At 39.3% G+C, this 18,481-nt stretch overlaps 2 protein-coding genes across 5 annotated transcripts in view; both read left to right on the forward strand.

Moving 5' to 3' along the window:
- Positions 1-457: 457 nt before the first annotated feature.
- On the forward strand, positions 458-10,989 carry ube2na (ubiquitin-conjugating enzyme E2Na). Its single transcript, XM_080438721.1, has 4 exons — positions 458-566; positions 6,565-6,811; positions 8,824-8,964; positions 9,675-10,989. Exons 1-4 carry the CDS (start codon positions 537-539, stop codon positions 9,719-9,721), a joined length of 465 nt encoding a protein of 154 aa, XP_080294847.1. The 5' UTR covers positions 458-536; the 3' UTR covers positions 9,722-10,989.
- A 2,152-nt stretch (positions 10,990-13,141) lies between these two features.
- Positions 13,142-18,481, forward strand: part of banp (BTG3 associated nuclear protein) — a 44,062-nt gene continuing 38,722 nt past the window's right edge. For all 4 annotated transcript variants that reach the window (XM_080438569.1, XM_080438570.1, XM_080438571.1 and 1 more), the window contains exons 1-3: positions 13,142-13,240; positions 17,820-17,898; positions 18,082-18,203. In XM_080438569.1, coding sequence (XP_080294695.1) covers positions 17,826-17,898; positions 18,082-18,203 — 195 coding nt within the window. In that variant the 5' untranslated portion in view covers positions 13,142-13,240; positions 17,820-17,825. The remainder of the gene's footprint in view (positions 13,241-17,819; positions 17,899-18,081; positions 18,204-18,481) is intronic.

Consider the following 18,481-nt stretch of genomic DNA (forward strand, 5'->3'; position numbering starts at 1 on the left):
AGATGTTATAGACTTTAGGCATTCATCACAGATTCTTCTGGTTTTCATAGCATTAAGGTCCTTGCACACTGGTGCGTCTTTTCGTTGCGTTTTTTTTTTTTTCATTGTTTTTTCAATTTTTTTCATTGTTGTAAAAAAAACGCAACGAAAAGACGCACCAGTGTGCAAGGACCTTTAGTGTTTGTACAATGTTTTAAGGTTTCTAAGTATGACCATAATAATTTCATAATCTAAAAAATGTACTCTTCTATTAGATTGAATATTTCATAAAATAAGCGTAGAAAAAAATTATATTATCAACCTTCTCTTAATTAATTCCAAAATTGCATTATTCATTGTACCAAATTTCCTAACCAACGTCCAAATATTGTTGTTTTTAAAGCCTCTTCGACATTGTTATATTTGCAAATGTACAATCCAGACCATGGTTTCATGACGCATACAGACCGGAAAACGCGTGTGCTGCTGTCAATGCCAACGAGAGAGGAGAAGCATTGAGAGAGTTGTTACTGCTAAAGCCCCGCATTAAAGACAAGATGGCAGGACTGCCCCGCAGGATCATTAAGGTACATTTAACAACAGTGTCACACTTGTCATTTTAACAGCAGATGTTCTGTGATCAACCACATACAACAGTCCACATGGCGAGGTGGAAAGCATGCAGTCTTATTGAGGGTTTCCAGTAGCCAGTGGTAGCTAAAAGCTAAAGTTACTTCCGTTTCGTCCTGTTAAGCTAAACCCAAAAAGGCTGCTGGGTTAAAAATACACCATCAGAAAGATGGCGGAAAATTTTGGCTTCGTTGGGCCGGGATGATCTTTTACAAACTATGAACTAAAACACAAGATTACTAGCATCTTGCTGCTAAATGATCAGATTTGGGACAAATTGGGGGGCTAGTTGACAGGCTAGCTGGCTATGCTAGGCATGCTAGCTTGACAGCTATAGTTCTGTGGTTGTAGTGAGTGATGAAAAACCAGGAACACACAGCAGCTAGCAGGTTAGCATTAGCCACCAGCTAACGCTAGCTCCCTTTGTATCTCACTTAACTTTCATGTGTTTTCCTACTGTAACTATATATTGCATCGGTCAGACTTCAACTGACACATTTAGCCATGTTTTTTAATTTGGCTTCCATCTAATAACGCATAAGTGATAAACGTCAGGTACTTAACGATAATGTGGTGTCAGTGCAGACTTTGCCGCAAGGCCTTGGCTTTGTGGGCCAGCCGTTTGCGAGCAACGTTAGCCAGCAGTGTTGCCATATTTTGTGAGAAATAAGCAACCAGGTCTAGGAAAACAAGCCCCCAAAAAGCGATTGGGCCACATAATGAGCACTTTTTAAACCCATATGCATCGGCTATTTGATAATAGCCGATCTACAAGTTCACAACGCGTCACGATGCAACGAGTTGTGAGCTTGTAGATAGGCTATTTTCAAAAACTCTCGAATAATTTTGGAAACATTCTAACAACATAAATGCTGCCTATACTGGCACAAAACATTTTCATGTTAATAATAAAGAGCCACTGGTTTAAATAATAATTAAACATTTGGAAGCAAGTACATGATAGCAACGAGGCCAAAAAAACGCAACCAAACAACTTTACAGAAAAAGAAGCCCAAAGTCGCTTATAATAAGTCGACATGGCAACACAGTTAGCCAGTTAGCTGGCTATGGCTGGTAGTAGTTAGCCTAGGTAGTAGGTATGTTAGCTTAGTAGGCTAACAGTAGCACAGCTGAGGGGTGAAGTTGTTGAATTCATTCATTGGTGTGAATTTATATGCCTCCCAAGCATTGAGTCACCTTTCCTTTCCTCAGAAATATCATTCCAATGTCAATACAACCACACTACCCTTTAATATACTCATAATCAATAACATATTTAGATTTCAAGTAGCAAATATTTAAACATTTAACATATATTCTACAAATCTAAATTGCTTATTAAAATGTAATTTGTTAATTGATTTGTTTCACCCTTAGATTATTGTATCCTAATTCAGGCACAACAGTGTTTCTTGGGAGTACAGCTGTTTGAGATGGCAGCATGTATTTCAGAAAACGGAATGAGCAGAGAAGTGCAGTGCCACATCATGAATAAGAAAATAGCATTTTCTACTGGTGTCACTGGCATCAAATAGATTTTGCCATTTCACCAGTGTATGGTATTAAAAGGCAAACAAATAACATAACGGCATTATTGCCTTGAAACCTTAGAAATTAGCTTGTCTAATCTAGAAATCAAGAAGGATATACATCTGATAAGGTGCGACTTGCATGACAGAACAATGTGAGAAAAAGCGGTATGTTTGAACATTACATTTAGGATACTAGTATGCATCTGATTATTTCACAGTGATCAGCAACTGTCAGACATCTTCCAGTCCTGAAGATATTGCAAGGCTGAAAGAACAACTTGAATAAGTGCAGGGCATTTATTAAATAAATCACTTTAGGAAAGTACTAACTGGACTGTTTTTACAGTGTTAAGAAGTTATGAGTTTTAGTTATTTTATCCCTTTTTCAAGTGGTAAAAGCCTTATAACTTAGTTTTCCCATGATAACTAGCCCTAAAATGTCAGATATTCCGTATTGCTTGTAATTCACATACACAGCGATAAAGCGCTGGATGCATTTTCATGGAGGGATCTGTCTCAGCAGCATTCTAACGAGAATTTGTAGTGATGCACTCTCCTAATGATTAATTGCTGCAACCTAGGGTCCGCACTTGTCATCTATTATCATATCCATTTGTAAGCTCTGGCAGAAAACGTGCGTTTCAACAAATATCTCCTAATATCTCCACTTTTCCTTACAACATTTTATGTATTCGACAGGATGGCATTCGCACAGTAGCACTACTGAACACATGTAAACTTCCTTTAATGAACGTGTATACGTATGGAGCACACAAATTGACAGATGTGATTACAATTGATCCCGCACCAAGCGCAACACCTGCCAATTTGTGTGCCCCTATGTGCTCATTGAAGGAAGTTTACACACAGTTCAGTGCTGCTGTGCATGTTGTTCTGTTGCCTACACAGACTGTTGTCCATGTGAATCTTGTGGAAAGGTGGAGATATTTTACTAAAGATATAGATAAGATACTAGATGACGAGAGCTGATCCCCAAGTCGCAGCAATTAATTTTTGGGTGTGTACACAGTGGAGTGCTATAAATGGATGCTGCGGACTCGTGCCGAGATGGATCCCTCCATGAAAACAGTGTTCTATGGCTGACTATATGGAATACATACACATACATACATGTATGGACTATTAATACCTATGGACGTGTTTTAAATTAAATGTATCATATTATAAATATCATACCCTGAAGAAGGCAGTTACCTGCCAAAACGTTGGTTCCTTATTACTCTGCGTCCAAAAATAAAGTATTGACACTTTGGCTGCCAGTGTGTGCGGCCACCTTCTTGTCTCTTGAAGACTACTATTTAGATCATTCTGCCGTGGGCCAGCACCACTATAAGGACTTAGATGTGCTTAGCATTCTTGTGCACATTAAATTAAATATAGTCATAGAGAAGGCCACATCATTTATCAATTTTGAAAGGAATTGGGCATCTGCTAAATGATACATCAATGTATTGTATCTAGATGAATAGTTGCAAGATGAGGGTTGTTCAGGTGTTGAAAGTGAAGGATGTCAAAGTAGACCATACACGCCGAACAATAAATGTGAGTTGGTGAGAAAAGGTGGGAGGCCTGGGAACAGCTCTCGGTGGCCCTAGCCCCTGAGCCCTTTTTGAGCGTGTGACTGGGACTGGGAGCCCCTCTCTTGTCTGTGTTTTCACTGCATGGTTTTGTCTGTGGGTTATCTGAAACATTTCAGGAATCTCGCCCCTAGTTGCATTCACGGAAATTTAAAAAAAGCAGGAGAGGTGGCCCTGGGCCAACTCTTTTATCGAAGCCTTTCTTATATACAGAGTTGACATGGGTGTCTTATCAGTGAATGGCTGTGTCTCATCGTAGTGGGTACAATAAAGGCTACAAATGCCTATTGCTACTGGATATTAGTATTTTGTTACTACTAGCTCTTTTTCTGTATCAGTCCTATGTTTCATAGCTGCTGTATGCCATAACAACTGAATTCCCCTGGATCAATAAAGGTCCAGCTGTATATAATGTTCACATAAGAAATTATGTTAAATAGTTTAATGCAACAAGTAATGACCTACTGTGTCTCAAGTCTCAAAGTTACAGGGAAGGACAGGCCACCACTGACTGTTCAGAAAAGAGAGTTCCTCTGTATGAAGACATACGTGGCATGCATGCCTGACTGTAGTTAACTTGATGAACGTGCCTTTCAGGTGTCTCACTCTCAGCCAGTCTGCCTCATGCATACCACAGGCCATATCAGGTAGTCTACTCCTCTGTCACACTGAAGGTGTGTGTTTCTGCAGGTCACCTGGCTATCACCATGAGCTGGCGGTAGTCCTGCTGCAGTAGTTGATGGGAATGCAAGTAATTGAGTCTCCTGTGGTGTGGTGGCTGGCTCAGTGTCACCTCTAGAAGCCAGTACTGTATACTGCAGCAAGAGCAAGCAAGTTTTCAGATATGAATTCTGCTATGCCTCACAATTATAGCCCAGCCCAGGACACTAGCAACAACAATAAAAAAAAACAAGCAGACTACAATACAGCTCTTGGCAACCATTCTATTTTTAGCTTAATAATGACTCAAAACCTTTCACTGCCCAAAACATTCGTCCCTTCAAAGACAGAATTTGATTTTTAACAGGGAAATTCTGGAACATGTGGATCTGATCAATATATCAAAACCCCATCAAGACACATCAAATTGTATATCAAAATGTTTTTTTGCTACTGACAAATTATTTTCATATTAAATTAATCCCCCCCCCCCCCCCCCCCCCGTTATTGGATTTAACTACAGTATGCCATTTACTTAGACGGCAAACTGACTATTTGGTGGTAAATGGCAGTTCTCATCACAAGTTATCTGAACCTTTTATGATTGAAACACTCATATTTTGGTTCCAAGTAGCAAATATTTGAACATTTAACATCTATTCTATGATTTGTTAATTGATCTGTTTCACCCTTCGATTATTGTATCCTAATTCAGGAACATGCAACAGTTTTTCTGGGGAGTAAAGCTGTTTGAGATGGCAGCATGTATTTCAGAAAACAGGGAATGAGCAGAGAAGTGCAGTGCCACATCATGAATAAGAAAATAGCATTTTCTACTGGTGTCACTGACATCAAATAGATTTTTCATACGTTCCTGACATTTCACCAGTGTATGGTATTAAAAGACAAACAAATGTAAAAGCTCAGCTGCTGGTGATTTAAGTCACCGTAGCAATGTATGGCATTGTCTACTCTAGCGTCTAGCCTATAAGGCTGTATCTCTAATATGCAGTTATCCTACTGAGACTCAGACTGTCTTGCTGGGTTACTTAAAATACTTCTTAGGCCCATAAAATAATTAGTAGGTGGGAAATAATTGCCCTCCCATAGATTAAGCATACCTTACTGGAGGACCTGATGACACTTGTTGCTATGTGGATGCCTGTACATCAGTGGGCTTAACAGAGATTTGTTTATTTGATGCCAGAGTTACTGTAGCAAGAATGCCAATTTACCTCTGCAGTCCTTAGCCAGGTTTCAAAAACAGGAACTTTATAACTGACGATATTGCTTTACTAACTTGTCAGAAGTATTCTCAACTAGATAATTTTTTCATGATTCAATATCTAGGAGTGTTTGTATTTTTAACATTATTGAAAGTCATACCTTCGGATTTCTAAATACGCTGGTATACCATAATACCTTGATACTGCCAAAGCATGGCATCTATATATTTTAGTCAGGTGATTGCTAGGCATTCAGCAGTGTGTGTTTCCATGTGGTGAGAGAACGTGCTACTGGGTAATTAAATAGCCTGGCTGTATTGTTGCTCTTGCTTTGCCTTATACCACATTTTGGTTTGCCATTTATAATAAATAATATTTAAACTTTATTTATATAGCACCTTTCTTAAACGATGTTTACAAAATGTTTTACAGAATAAAACCAGAAAACAATGTGATGTATAAAACAAAACAACCAAAGTAAAAAATGGGAATATCTCAAATCAAAGTGCTAAATGGTCACAGACTAGACTCAAGCAAAGCACTCAGAATGTTCACTACACTTTAATCCATTAAAACCCGGGAAGCATCTGTCATTTTAGTGTTGGCTATTTCGCGTCACTTCGTGCCACACTGCGAGCTTGTACATCTGCTATTTTTGAACATTTTTGAAAAGTCTTAACTGTTTTTAAAAAATGCAATAATTTTGATCTGCTCTTCTGGGGGTCCCTGGCACAAAACATCTTCAGATTGGGGGGTCTACGGCCAAATACATATCATTTTGGGGGTCCTTGGCATTTTTTTTTGTTGAGAACTACTGTTTTAGAAGGCATTTGGAGAATTGGCCTCAGGTCTTAATGCTTTAAGTGCAGTTCCTTCCTGTATGAACAATATCAGGATCTTAAGCCCTTTTTCTGTTTCTGCTTGTTTCATGTTTACCAGGAGACTCAGCGTTTGCTTGCAGAGCCTGTCCCAGGTATCAAAGCAGAGCCTGATGAAGGGAACGCCCGCTACTTCCATGTGGTCATTGCTGGACCTCAGGACTCACCTTTCGAGGGGGGCACATTTAAACTTGAACTCTTTCTCCCAGAAGAATACCCCATGGCTGCTCCTAAAGTACGCTTCATGACCAAAATATATCATCCCAACGTAGACAAGCTGGGAAGAATATGTCTAGACATTTTGAAAGGTAAGCAAGTACTGCCTATGTTTTCCTTTAATATAAAGAAAACTGTACGCTTTTCTGTGGCTTAAGTGTGGGTAGTACTATGTATTGATTTTATTGTTGCACAAAGGATCCCTTTACTATTTTCCTATGATTATAGGTCTACAAATCCGACTTGAAAGCACTAGCTGAGCTCTCAACTGCCATTCTGCAACCCGGCAGAAAATATAGGCTATATCGGGTCGCAGTTTTGAAATCCTGGTTTATACGCTTATTGCGGACGTCAAGATTGTGATCAGGATGTGCACTCTGTTGCTTCCTGTAACAGGGTTGGTTTCCCTGTATGAAAAAAACATAGTCTAGGTTAGTGGTAACCAACCAACATGTCGATGTTCAAAGCCATCACAGTCGATCACAGTTTTCTGTATTGGGAGAGGTGGCGACAGACTTAGACTACTCGTATTTAGACTACTAGCCTTTGTGTGGATGTATGCAAATAGATTGAGCCCTTGCAAAAATCAATATGATGTCTTACTCATGGTGGTTTTGTGGAACATATTGTAGTGGTAGATCTCGGCTTACACATTGGAATAAAAAGTGCTCATCATGGGCGTGAAAAGGTTGGTTACCACTGGTCTAGGTGCTACTTAACTGGAGGGGGGTGCACATGCCTGCGCACGCTGATGCTGCACAATATGGACATAATTTCATACCTCAATATTTATGTCAAATATCTCAATATCGATACAATATACAATATGACTATGGGTTCACACTTATTTTATATTTAAGCGATTAGCAACAGTGAAAACTAAACATTCTTCAAAAGACAGCATATTAGTAACGGTCAATGACACTCTTTTTTTTAAACGTTTAGTCTGACATTTTGTCTCTGTGCTGACCAGTCTTGGTGGTGTGCCGCCCTAGACTGAACTGATCTGGCGGAATCCCTGTGTAAGCTTCTCTGAACGCAATAACTATGAAACGACTTGATGATTGTGGACACCGTCAGCACCGCGCTGTTACCATCAACAGTCACCTTGGCACTGCTGACAGGAGCTTTGGCATCATCACTGCAGCAGACTCAAGTGTCGATGTTTGTTCACAGACAGTGTGTTTTTGTGTGTGCCTTGTATTTATCCAAATACTTCCCTCCATGGCATTCACTGCTGCATGCTCTGAATCTTCCATTATCAAGTAGCATGACTTAATTGTCAGTTAAGCTCCTACAGCTCATCATGGACTACTTCAAATTTATTGTCGATCATAGATGTAATTGAAATGAAATTTCCTTGCGGACCTGATCATTTTCATAAGGAAGTTGAGATCCAGTATTCCGCTGCGTAGTTTACAATGTAAAAGATTGTTCAAGAAATCGGTTGAAACCGAACCTGAATCTGAAATTTATTTTGAAGGAACAGCATGGCAAGAACTCTGTATCCTCACAGCTTGCCTCACAACAGCTATAAAGTTACATTATTGTTAAGAGCTGTATTTGAGAACCTTTTGTTAACTTCTTGCACCACCCGGTCCATGACAATAATTAAAATGGCATACCAATCCCTGGGGCCAATAAGGTTGAGAACCGCTGCTTTAAAAGCTTTATGGCTAGCTGTTAACTGGTAAGAGTCGAGAGACTGTTTTTTTCCCAGCCCAGGCAGGCTTTATTGCCACATTACACCTGCTCTTGGTCTTTAGTCTGACAGGTCAGGCATGTTAACTGTAGCAGGGAGCATGTGTATTGTTTTCTCTTAATGTTTATACTGTGAATGAAATGAGGGATTTACCTATTTAATCTCGCTTGAAAGCTCACGGGCCTCTCAGATTACACTTTTGACCTCTCACTAGAGCAACGTCCCACTGGTGTTATACCACCACTGTCTCTTCATTGCCCCTGACGTCTGAAAATAAGATCCATCATTCTTGTATTTTCTTATTATCATTCTTCTCTTTCTCTTTTTCTAACTACCTCTGTTTTTTTGTTCATCTTCTGTATCCAAACTGTATCCAAACTGTTTATTTTTATCTTTTTTCAGATAAGTGGTCTCCAGCCTTGCAGATTCGTACAGTGCTGCTATCAATCCAGGCGTTACTAAGCGCACCCAACCCTGACGATCCCCTAGCAAATGATGTTGCAGAGCAGTGGAAGTCCAATGAAGCTCAAGCCATAGAGACAGGTGAGAGCTGTGATCTGGCCAGATATTTTTTTTTACATGTGTCACCCTACAGTCAGACGTTAATAATTCTTACTTCGTAGCTTTGCTTGTCAGTTTGTACTCTATGCTCACTATTTATTGCCCTTTTTTGGACATGCCTGACACGTAGCCCAAGCCCATATATTTCTAGCATGGAGATGGTCTATGTCAGTGGCAGTGCAAATCAGCGTTGTTAAGAAATGGTTTCTGTTGTGTGTGATGTCAGATCAGAACTCGGTCAACGAGGGAGAGGGAGAGAGCTTGTTGTTGTCGCGACATGTTGTCAGCAACAAGTGTCAGCAACAAGTGTCGAACGACGCGTTACACTGCATGTCTCACACATTTTTTTGCTTTGAGCATTCATACTGTCTGCAACTGCCTCGCCAGAAAATGTAAACAATGAAGTGAAGGTCTCACAAATGTCCGTGGTAGTGGAGCTTACCTCGTCTTCCAACCAATCAAAGTTTGACATTTTATGAAGTGTCTGAGACGTAAAATGTTTCCAGATGTCCTCTGCGACACACCTTTTGTAGTTGTCACTCTAGTCATGCGACGCATCGTTCGACACTTGTTACTTCAAGCATAAATCGGCCTTTTAAGTTAATTCTACAATTTTCCGACTGTTTTTCTAGCCGTTTACAAATGAAGTGAAACATGTTTCTACATCGTGTTAACCATTTTGTGTTTTACAGCGAGGACATGGACCAGGCTTTATGCTGGAAACAACATCGAAGTGTAGATTGGCGCAACAAGTGGGGGAAACGAGTCGAAGTCAAGTGTGAAAACAGCTTCTCATGTTCTGCCAAGACCTCTTCCTACTTCATTTGCATTTAAAGGACACCGTCTTAAAATATATATATTATAAAACAAACATTAAGGAATATATTGTAAAGGAAAAAAAGACAACTGCTGACAATTGGTGATTTAAATGCACACAAGAAAAAAAAGACTTGTCTTTGTCCTAATTCACTACTGTTTAAATGCATGGGCAGAGGTTTTAGATCTACTCACCTGGCTTTCTTTGTCCATTGATTTTGGGAGGCTATTGCCAACCTGGTTCAGTGAGCGCATTTAAAAAGAAACTTAAAAAAAAACTGGGTGTCGTGTATTTCCCACATCTTCTTTTGTGAGGTTGGGTGGGGTGGGGGGGTTACAAGTGGGATGGACAGGGAAGAGTGGCTCATTCTTGTCAGTATGGTATACTTTTTACTTTTCTTTTAACTTTGTTTTCTTGTGTTGCTGTTTGTTTATTAAAAGCAGCTAACTAATAGTCCGGTGTAGACATACTGTATCCCTGGACACAGACTAAGGAATCATTCTGTGTAGAATGCCCAGACGAGCACATCAACAATCATTGCCCTGCTTTTAATTTAAAAAATAAGAATCACATCTGACTTGAACATGAAACACAAAATATGAAACTGAGCCTGCCACTATCACATTAACTTTTAAAACTGTTGTCAGTGTAGACCCTAATGTAGGCGTGTGACTGGCGTGGGGGTTAGGGGGTGGTGGAATGAACAGGAACTCTCTTCTGCTTTAGGGCATATATGTTTTGTTATTATATCTGGTCTTTGATTGTATTTGGATCTTTCCTGCTATTTGCCCTACTAATTACTCTGCTTCTTCCTGTTTGTCATCAAATTGTAATGCTACAACACTCAACGGTTTACTTCCTCCCCATGGCATTTATTTCAGGAAATAAGGGTTGCATTTGAGTTGTCAGTCATTTGACAGAGTAAGTGGAGGGTTGGGTGGGGCTGGGGTTAAGGGAAACGTGTTGTATTGGAGGGGGGGTCAAACTCCAAGAACTCAATGAAGGCTTTGTCTCAACTGTCACAACTGGTCTTTGGTTGGAAAGTCTGTATTCAATTCACTGTTTGTAAATTCATTCTTTCTATTAATCTGGGGAGGAAATGTTTTCCTGCTCTCAGAATGCTATGGAAACAATCCACCTGCATACTTTTGTTTTCTGTAAATAAAATCTGTTGATTAATAAGAAAGTAATGTCATGTGTATTTGTTTTTTGTATCCTACTCCCCAGCCCTCTATGCTTGCAAGTTTAATTTGAACTAGTTTTAACTATGTGCATGTTTTAGCCTATTGGCAGAGCTATGTGTTATATACTTTTTAAAATATTGAACTTGAATGTTATAATGGAAGTCAATGGGGCTCTGATCTGGTTGAAACCTTGCCCAAATTTGGAGTCATACATCATATTTGAATATTTGAACTGGGGACCCCCAACCCTGATAAGCACTTGGAATTGTGGTTTGACTCTGTTCCACAGATAAATATTGTGAAACTAGCCGAACTACAAGCTCAGCTTGTAGATCGGCTATTTTCACAATGTTTGCCTCTTTCTTACGTAATGTTTGACAATTTGGTATTAAAAAGATCTTGTGCAGATAGCCTGTATACACGTATACTGTATGTTCGTTTGTTTACTGCTGAGTGAGAAAATGTTGCACATTAAGCTAATCATCTGGGGACCCCCCAAAATAATTCATAGACAAGATGACCGATGTCAGAGGCTGGCTTTTTTTCTTCATCTTTGCTGACTACTCTTCCCTTGACATGATTTCTATTTGGGCAGTAGGCTACATTGTGCACTTATATTGACTGTGCCCTGTTGCCTCAGTTGTTCTGTACTGCCCACATTACCACTGTACACGTTTACCTCCACTTTCCACTTGTTCAATCTGGTTGCTATGGGACAGGTAGTACTGGTAGAGCAGCTGAGATCTGGGTGACAGCAAATGACACAATAACGGGGAGGGGTGCAGAGCAGACTAGGAACAAGGGAAGAAGACCGTTAAGAGGGCTTGAGGGAGAAGTGAGGGTCTGTGGTGGATGTGGCTGAGGCTCATAGATAAGGGTTCAAGGAGAATGAGGACAGACAGCAGCTGGAGGCCCCGGAAGTAGAGCTCTGTCTCTGTGTGAACTGTCTGACGCACAGCAGGTGATGTAGCAGCAACAGTGTGGATGATATCCATCCACTTCTGGTCTTGCAGGGGAATGTTTTTCTTCATTGCTACTGTCGACAGTGTAACACTGTAACACAGTGGTTCTCATAGTGGGGTTCCCAGCCAAATGTGTTAATCTATAGCATCACAATCAGTTTAACCACTTGGGCCAAGACCCCAAATTTAACATTTCAGTACAATCTGGTTGGGCAAATTCTAGTCGTATTCCTATACATCCCTATATTATATTTGATATGAAAGCCCTTGCTGAATGGTATCCTAGTGTTTATCACCTCTTAAAGTAATTGCTGTCCAGTGCCTTCCCTGGAAATCATATTTTTTCTTTTATTATATCCTCAGCATGGGGTATGTCTACCGTCCGCCACCCATAGATACTTGTTACATAAGAGCTTATTACTATGTCATGTTTGAAGTAATTAGTCTAATACTCATGGGTATTTAAGCTACCATTGGTAGATTTTCAGATATAAAGCATTGCAATGTAATGTTTAATTAAGGGTACTTTCCACTACATATAGGTAGCTCTTCCTCTCATGTCTAAAATGCATTATTAACATACTTATAATGCATTATAATCAATTATACTTATTCAAACTCATAAATACACAAGGATGGCAAAGATTGGCAAGGATCATATAGTTTGCATACGTGCTAACATTATTGAGTGATTGTAAGTCACCATAAGTGTCAATTGGTGCTTTAAGTAAAGTAATGACATTTCTGAAGTTGTAGGCAGAAACAGTTTGTTTCTTGCATAGATTTACTGCTATTGGTGCTATTGGTCAATTCTACACACAGCCAAGCAGTGGTGTAAAGTACATGTACTCAAGTACTGTACAGTTAGGTACAGTTTTGAGGTATTTACTTGAGTATTTCCAATTTTCAATACTTTTCTTCAACTCCACTACATCTCAGAGGCAAATATTGTACTTTTACTCCACTACAATTATATGAACACTTTAGTTACTAGCTACTTTGTAGATTTTGATTATTATTACAACACACACCAACCACTTCAGCACTTGATAAATTTACTTAAGTAGAATAGCTGAGTACTTCTTCCACCACTGCATACAGCCAGCCTTGCATGTGGATCAGATCTGGATACAGTATAATGCCTTTCTTCAACACTATGTCTGGCGCCCCTTCTGGCTGCTCGATGTCATGACATTCTGTGGGCGAAGGAGAAACCCGAAGAGACTCTTCTCTCGCGAGGAACGACGCCGTTATCGAAATCCCTACAAACAACACGAGAATTCATCTTTCACACGGTAATATAAGCCAATCTAACACGGTAACATGTCTCGTGCCAGGAGTGGAGATACACGGTGCACCGAAACCACAGTTTATTTAAAAAAAACTTATGTCTCTTTACATAAGTGCATTCCGTCGCCACGAGGCCTAAGCAAAGCTAACCAACCAGGCTAACGGGCACCATGATGACTTTGCCTTGTTTTAGCTCAGAACATTAGCAGCCGAGACAGCAGCTTGACTTCCATGACGTTAACCGTTAGCCTGGGATAGGATGCTTGATATGTGTTGTTTTAATGGGAGGGGGTGTTTGTCTCTGGATACAGAAGCATAACGCTCCATAAATTAACCACTATTTATTCTTTATGCTAAATGCATCATTCGTATGGTGGTGTTAACCATAATGCCCTGATATGAGCTTAGTTGGCTTGCTATCCCCACTAGCAACATTTAGCTAGGCTCAGAATGTGGCCTCGTTTTTAACATTGTAAGCATTGGAAATAGTTTCTCTTCATGTAATGATGTCATTTAGCCAGATGACGCAGATTAGGCCGCCCTGGCAACTCTAAAGTCACTGACAGTGACAACCAGTGGTAAAGCAGTGGTTCTCAACCTGTGGGTCGGGACCCCCCACATGATTTTGACAGTGAAGTGACAATTTAAGGACTTTTGAGACCTTTTTAATACCTCAAAAAAAGAAGAAAGAGAAAAGATAAGAGACCATTACTGCATCAAAGTAAACAACAAACTACTATTAAAAAATGGTAAAACATTTGCCAAACTGAGTCAAACACAGTTGATTGCCTCAACTCCTACATTCCAAGTGCTTATCAGGGTGGGGGGTTCCCAGTTAAAATATGATTATTGGGGGGGGGGGGGGGGGGGGGCACGGCCTGAAAAGGTTGAGAACCACTGGTGTAAAGTAACTAAGTACATTTACTCAAGTACTGTACTTAAGTACAATTATGAGATTTTTTACATGGGTATTTACAAATTTCAGTACTTTTACTTCTACTCCACTACATCTCGGAGGCAAATATTGTACTTTTACTCCACTGCAATTATTATTGAAAACTTAAGTTACTAGTTACTTTGTAGATTTTGATTATTATTACAAAACATACATTAACCACTTCAGCCCTATATACATTTTGGCCAATCTACAAGCTCACAATGCATCGCCATGCAAAGAATTGTGAGCTTGTAGATCTGCTATTTTCCAAAATATTTTTATACATTTGAAAACTTGTGAAATGGGACATTCTGCATAATGAGTACCTTGTACTTTTGGTACTTAAAGTACATTTTGATACCAATACTTTTTTACTTTTACTTGTAACAGAGTATTTCTACATTGCACTATTGATACTTTTACCTAAGTAAACAATTTGAGTACTTTTCCACCACTGCTGATAGCCCCACAAACCAACTGATTATGAAACTTCTCTTTGACAGGAGGATTAAGAAATGTACCTAGCCCTAACTTATTTACAGTATTGTTTAAATGCCAATACAGTAAGTAAGTTACCGGCTTTGTTTACTGTTGTTTTCGTGGTTATATTATATTTCTCAAGAGACTGTACAGTATTTAGCTGTGCATGTATTTTTATACAACCATAACCAGCCATTGAATTAGCGGTGCCCCCTTGTGGTTGATACCCTCCACTACAGTTAATTTTATATGCATGTACACAGTAAAATCCTCTGTTCATTTATCCATTAGTAACTCTGAGGGTTTTATTATAATATTATAATTTGGTCCCCACTCTTTTGGGTTATTCTTGTCGCTTTATATTTGCACATAAGTGACATTCATTGCACATACGTGACATTTTCCCTCTGCATTTACCCATGCTAAAACTATATGAGCAGTGAGCGCTATTAGTTCAGCACTCTGGAGCAGTTATGAGTTAGGTGTGTTGCTCAGGGACGCGAACCAGGGTCAGGGACCTTCTGTTTAGGACAGTGTCTTCTTGCTCAGGGACGCGAACCAGGGTCAGGGACCTTCTGTTTAGGACGGTGTCTTGCTCAGGGATGCGAACCAGGGTCAGGGACCTTCTGTTTCCCAGGCGTCTTTACCCACCCAGGCGTCTTTACCCACTCAGCTATGGTCGTCCCCATTGTGTAGATTCTCAAAAACAAGAGATATGTGCATAACGCCCGGGTGTTACTCTGGTCTATGGTGTGAAATAGAGTTTAGACATTTTATTGTGTGACTCCATCATTCCTTGCTTATGATGTGTTGCCAGAAAACTTGAAATAAAAAAAAGATGTGAAATGAATATGAAAATCTCCTTTGTACATAACAAAAAAAACGTGAATTTCCAGCAGGGTATAACTATTTGAAATATAATATATATACAGTAGATAATAGATATAGATCTAAATATATTTTTGACTTGACTGTAAAAATCTACTAAAAATAATGTAGACTGTTTCCAAATTGCAGAAGTCCCCCACGGTAATCATCCACATTTGCATTGCCGTGAAAGTGAGACCACTGATGTGCAGTGGTATAGAGCGGGCACAGGTCAATCTTTATTTTTTTAGAAAGGATTTTTCCCCAGTGATTGCAATGACATGACAAATAAAACAATTTATTTTGAATTGCATTCAATTTCCTGATAAATACCACATGGTCATGGTTTTCCCCTCCCAAAGACTAATAGTTTAATCCAACTACAAGACGACTGAACATCTGTTGCGATAGAATAAAAGTTTGACAAATGTACTTTTCTGTGAGCCAGATATGTCTTTTGTAGAACATTGTAGAACAATCTTGTGGGCCACAATGAATCATTTTCATGATACATTTCCTTCTAACCAGTGACTGAACTGTGTGAACTTGTCCTGAACCTTAGGATGTGAGTGCAATGTGTTGCATTCACTCACATGGAGGTAGTAGTACTTACTGTTTGTTTAATGATGTTGGTCTGGTTTATACTGGATCCTTAGTCCAATGTAATGTAGAAGCAGTTACAGAATTAGCAGAACTCAACTTATAGCATACAGCCATAGATTATGGGATTCAATTCAAATCAAAGGAGCTTTATTGGCATGAGAAAACATAGTTTACATTGCCAAAGCAATGTATTAGTGCATAGATTATGCACAATAAAAACAAAATACTACAAGTAAGCACTGTAAAGTGCACAGAATCACTAAAGAGTTGTCAACTTAAAGTCTTTGACGTGTTAATAGTTTCGAATTTTTATGTTACTGTGGAAAAATAGGAAGTTCAACTGTAGCCCAGATTGAACCTGTAGCCCAGTCACTCGAGCTCAATTCACAAGGGGAGTCTAAAAGACACTTATTTATGTAGGCCCTCCCTTGCGTAGTGTAATTGAAAAGATCACCAGCACTCACTCACAAGCGAGTGCTGGTGATCTTTTCAAAGATACTGTTTCTGCCAGAACCGTGCACCAGATACACGTGAACTGTGAACTTTTCATGTGATGAGTGCTCGCCTTCCTCTTTTTCAATGATCCTGCCTTGCATAGACATGAATGAAGGTGGCCAGTGTCACTATATTCACCATTTAATCTGCCACAATTTAATCTGATAAGACAAAGTAGTAAATGCCACAAATCCTTCTGTGTTTATGTGTCTTAGTTTTTCTTGTTTGTATGATTTGATTGATTGAAATTTTTTATTAGGCAAAATAATGTAAAACAGCACAGTTACATTTATAATACTATTGTCTAAAAGGTCCGACCAAAAAAGTCCTTGCGGACTTGTTTCCGTTGGGGTCCTTGAATTAATTTCATATAGTAGCAACCAAACAGTTCAAATCAACATAAGAAACAGAGAAAAAAATACCACTATGTACAAAAAAAAGCATCATGAAAAATAAAATAAAAGTATATACAAAAAAAAGGGGGAGGGGGGTCATCTGTCTACAGGGAAACTGGTACTACCTCCTCTTATGGCCTCCAGAAAGATGAGTTTTTAGGGCTGTTTTGAATGAGCCCAACGAACTGCATTTTTTGAGGGATGGGGTTAGGCTATTCCATACCTCGGTGGCCGTGGTGTAGAAGGAGAATTTGCCCATGTTTGTTTTATGGGTGGGTGGTACCAGATTGTTGTTTACGCTCCCTCTAGTTTCGTGATTGTGGGTGTCACTAACTTTTTTGAGGTATTTTGACAGATAAGCGGACGTATAGGGGGCATTTCGGGCAAATCTGCATTTACAATTTTGAAGACCAGTCCCATTTTTTGTTGTTTAACCCTGTCTTCCACCCTGAGCCAGCCTAGGCTATATTGCTTGTGTTAGTACGTTCTGTCCAAGAGTTTTTTTTAATGCCTGTATTTTTTAAGTCTGTATTTGTGAACTGAAAAGCAATAAAAATGATTAATCAGGGAAAATAAAAAAGCAAATGCTACAAATCCTTCAATCTGGCCCACATTTCAATCACACACTGAGGGGCCTCTAAAAAATGCAGAGCCAAAAGCTATTTCACTTCCACCCATAGAGGGCACCACGCATGCTACAAATGGCAGTGTTTGTTAACCAAATGTGAGCTTTTAGAGGGATATATGCTGTAGTAAAAACTTTATTTTTCTGTTTTTTTAAATGTATGCCTTGTATTGTTATTTCAGGTGTGAATGATGTCTGAACAAGATCTGGATGAAATTGTGCAAATAACAGTGGAGGACTTTGGCCAGGCTGAGCAGTCAGGTAAGACCTCTCTTAAACACACTAAATACTCATTTTATAAAGAAAAGATTAGATATTTGTTTGTTTGCAGGGCTGTATGGGTCATGATTTACTAGCAGTGACAAAACGTTCTGTGTTACCAGAAGGCTATCCTGTGTGACTGAGGTGGTGTTTTGTTTTGTATTTGAACTGGATTTCTGTCAGACATGATGGACAATCATGACGATGAGGAAGATAAACCACAGAAGAAACGAAGAAAGTTGAGCATCAACCAAGCGAACAAGAACCAGGAGAACAGCAACGGCCAGGATATGTCTTCTATTAAGGTATGTCACTGATTTTACTGATCACTTTTAACCACCTTCCCTGGTGTTTCTATTTTGGGCATGTCATTATCAGCAAAGAAATTATTTTATTTGACCCAAAATAAAATAAAAAAGACCCCATCCGCCCCATCCCAAGCTATATCACTTGACTTCAAGCTATATCACTGACCTTTAGAACATGTATGAACCATTCATTGTTTAGAATGTCTGAGATTTTCTGTTAAGGGTCTTCCCCAAAAAGTAGTTTCAAATTAAGATTTTCCAAAGTTCCCAGCTTT

Source organism: Gymnoscopelus braueri (genome assembly GCF_963280865.1).
Source record: "Gymnoscopelus braueri genome assembly, chromosome: 9".
Lineage (NCBI taxonomy): Eukaryota > Metazoa > Chordata > Actinopteri > Myctophiformes > Myctophidae > Gymnoscopelus > Gymnoscopelus braueri.

Coding starts and splice junctions, on each gene's coding strand:
- ube2na (XM_080438721.1), top strand. CDS start 537: ATGGCAGGACTGCCCCGCAGGATCATTAAG. Junction 567..6,564: donor TGCCCCGCAGGATCATTAAG/GTACATTTAACA, acceptor CATGTTTACCAG/GAGACTCAGCGTTTGCTTGC. Junction 6,812..8,823: donor ATGTCTAGACATTTTGAAAG/GTAAGCAAGTAC, acceptor ATCTTTTTTCAG/ATAAGTGGTCTCCAGCCTTG.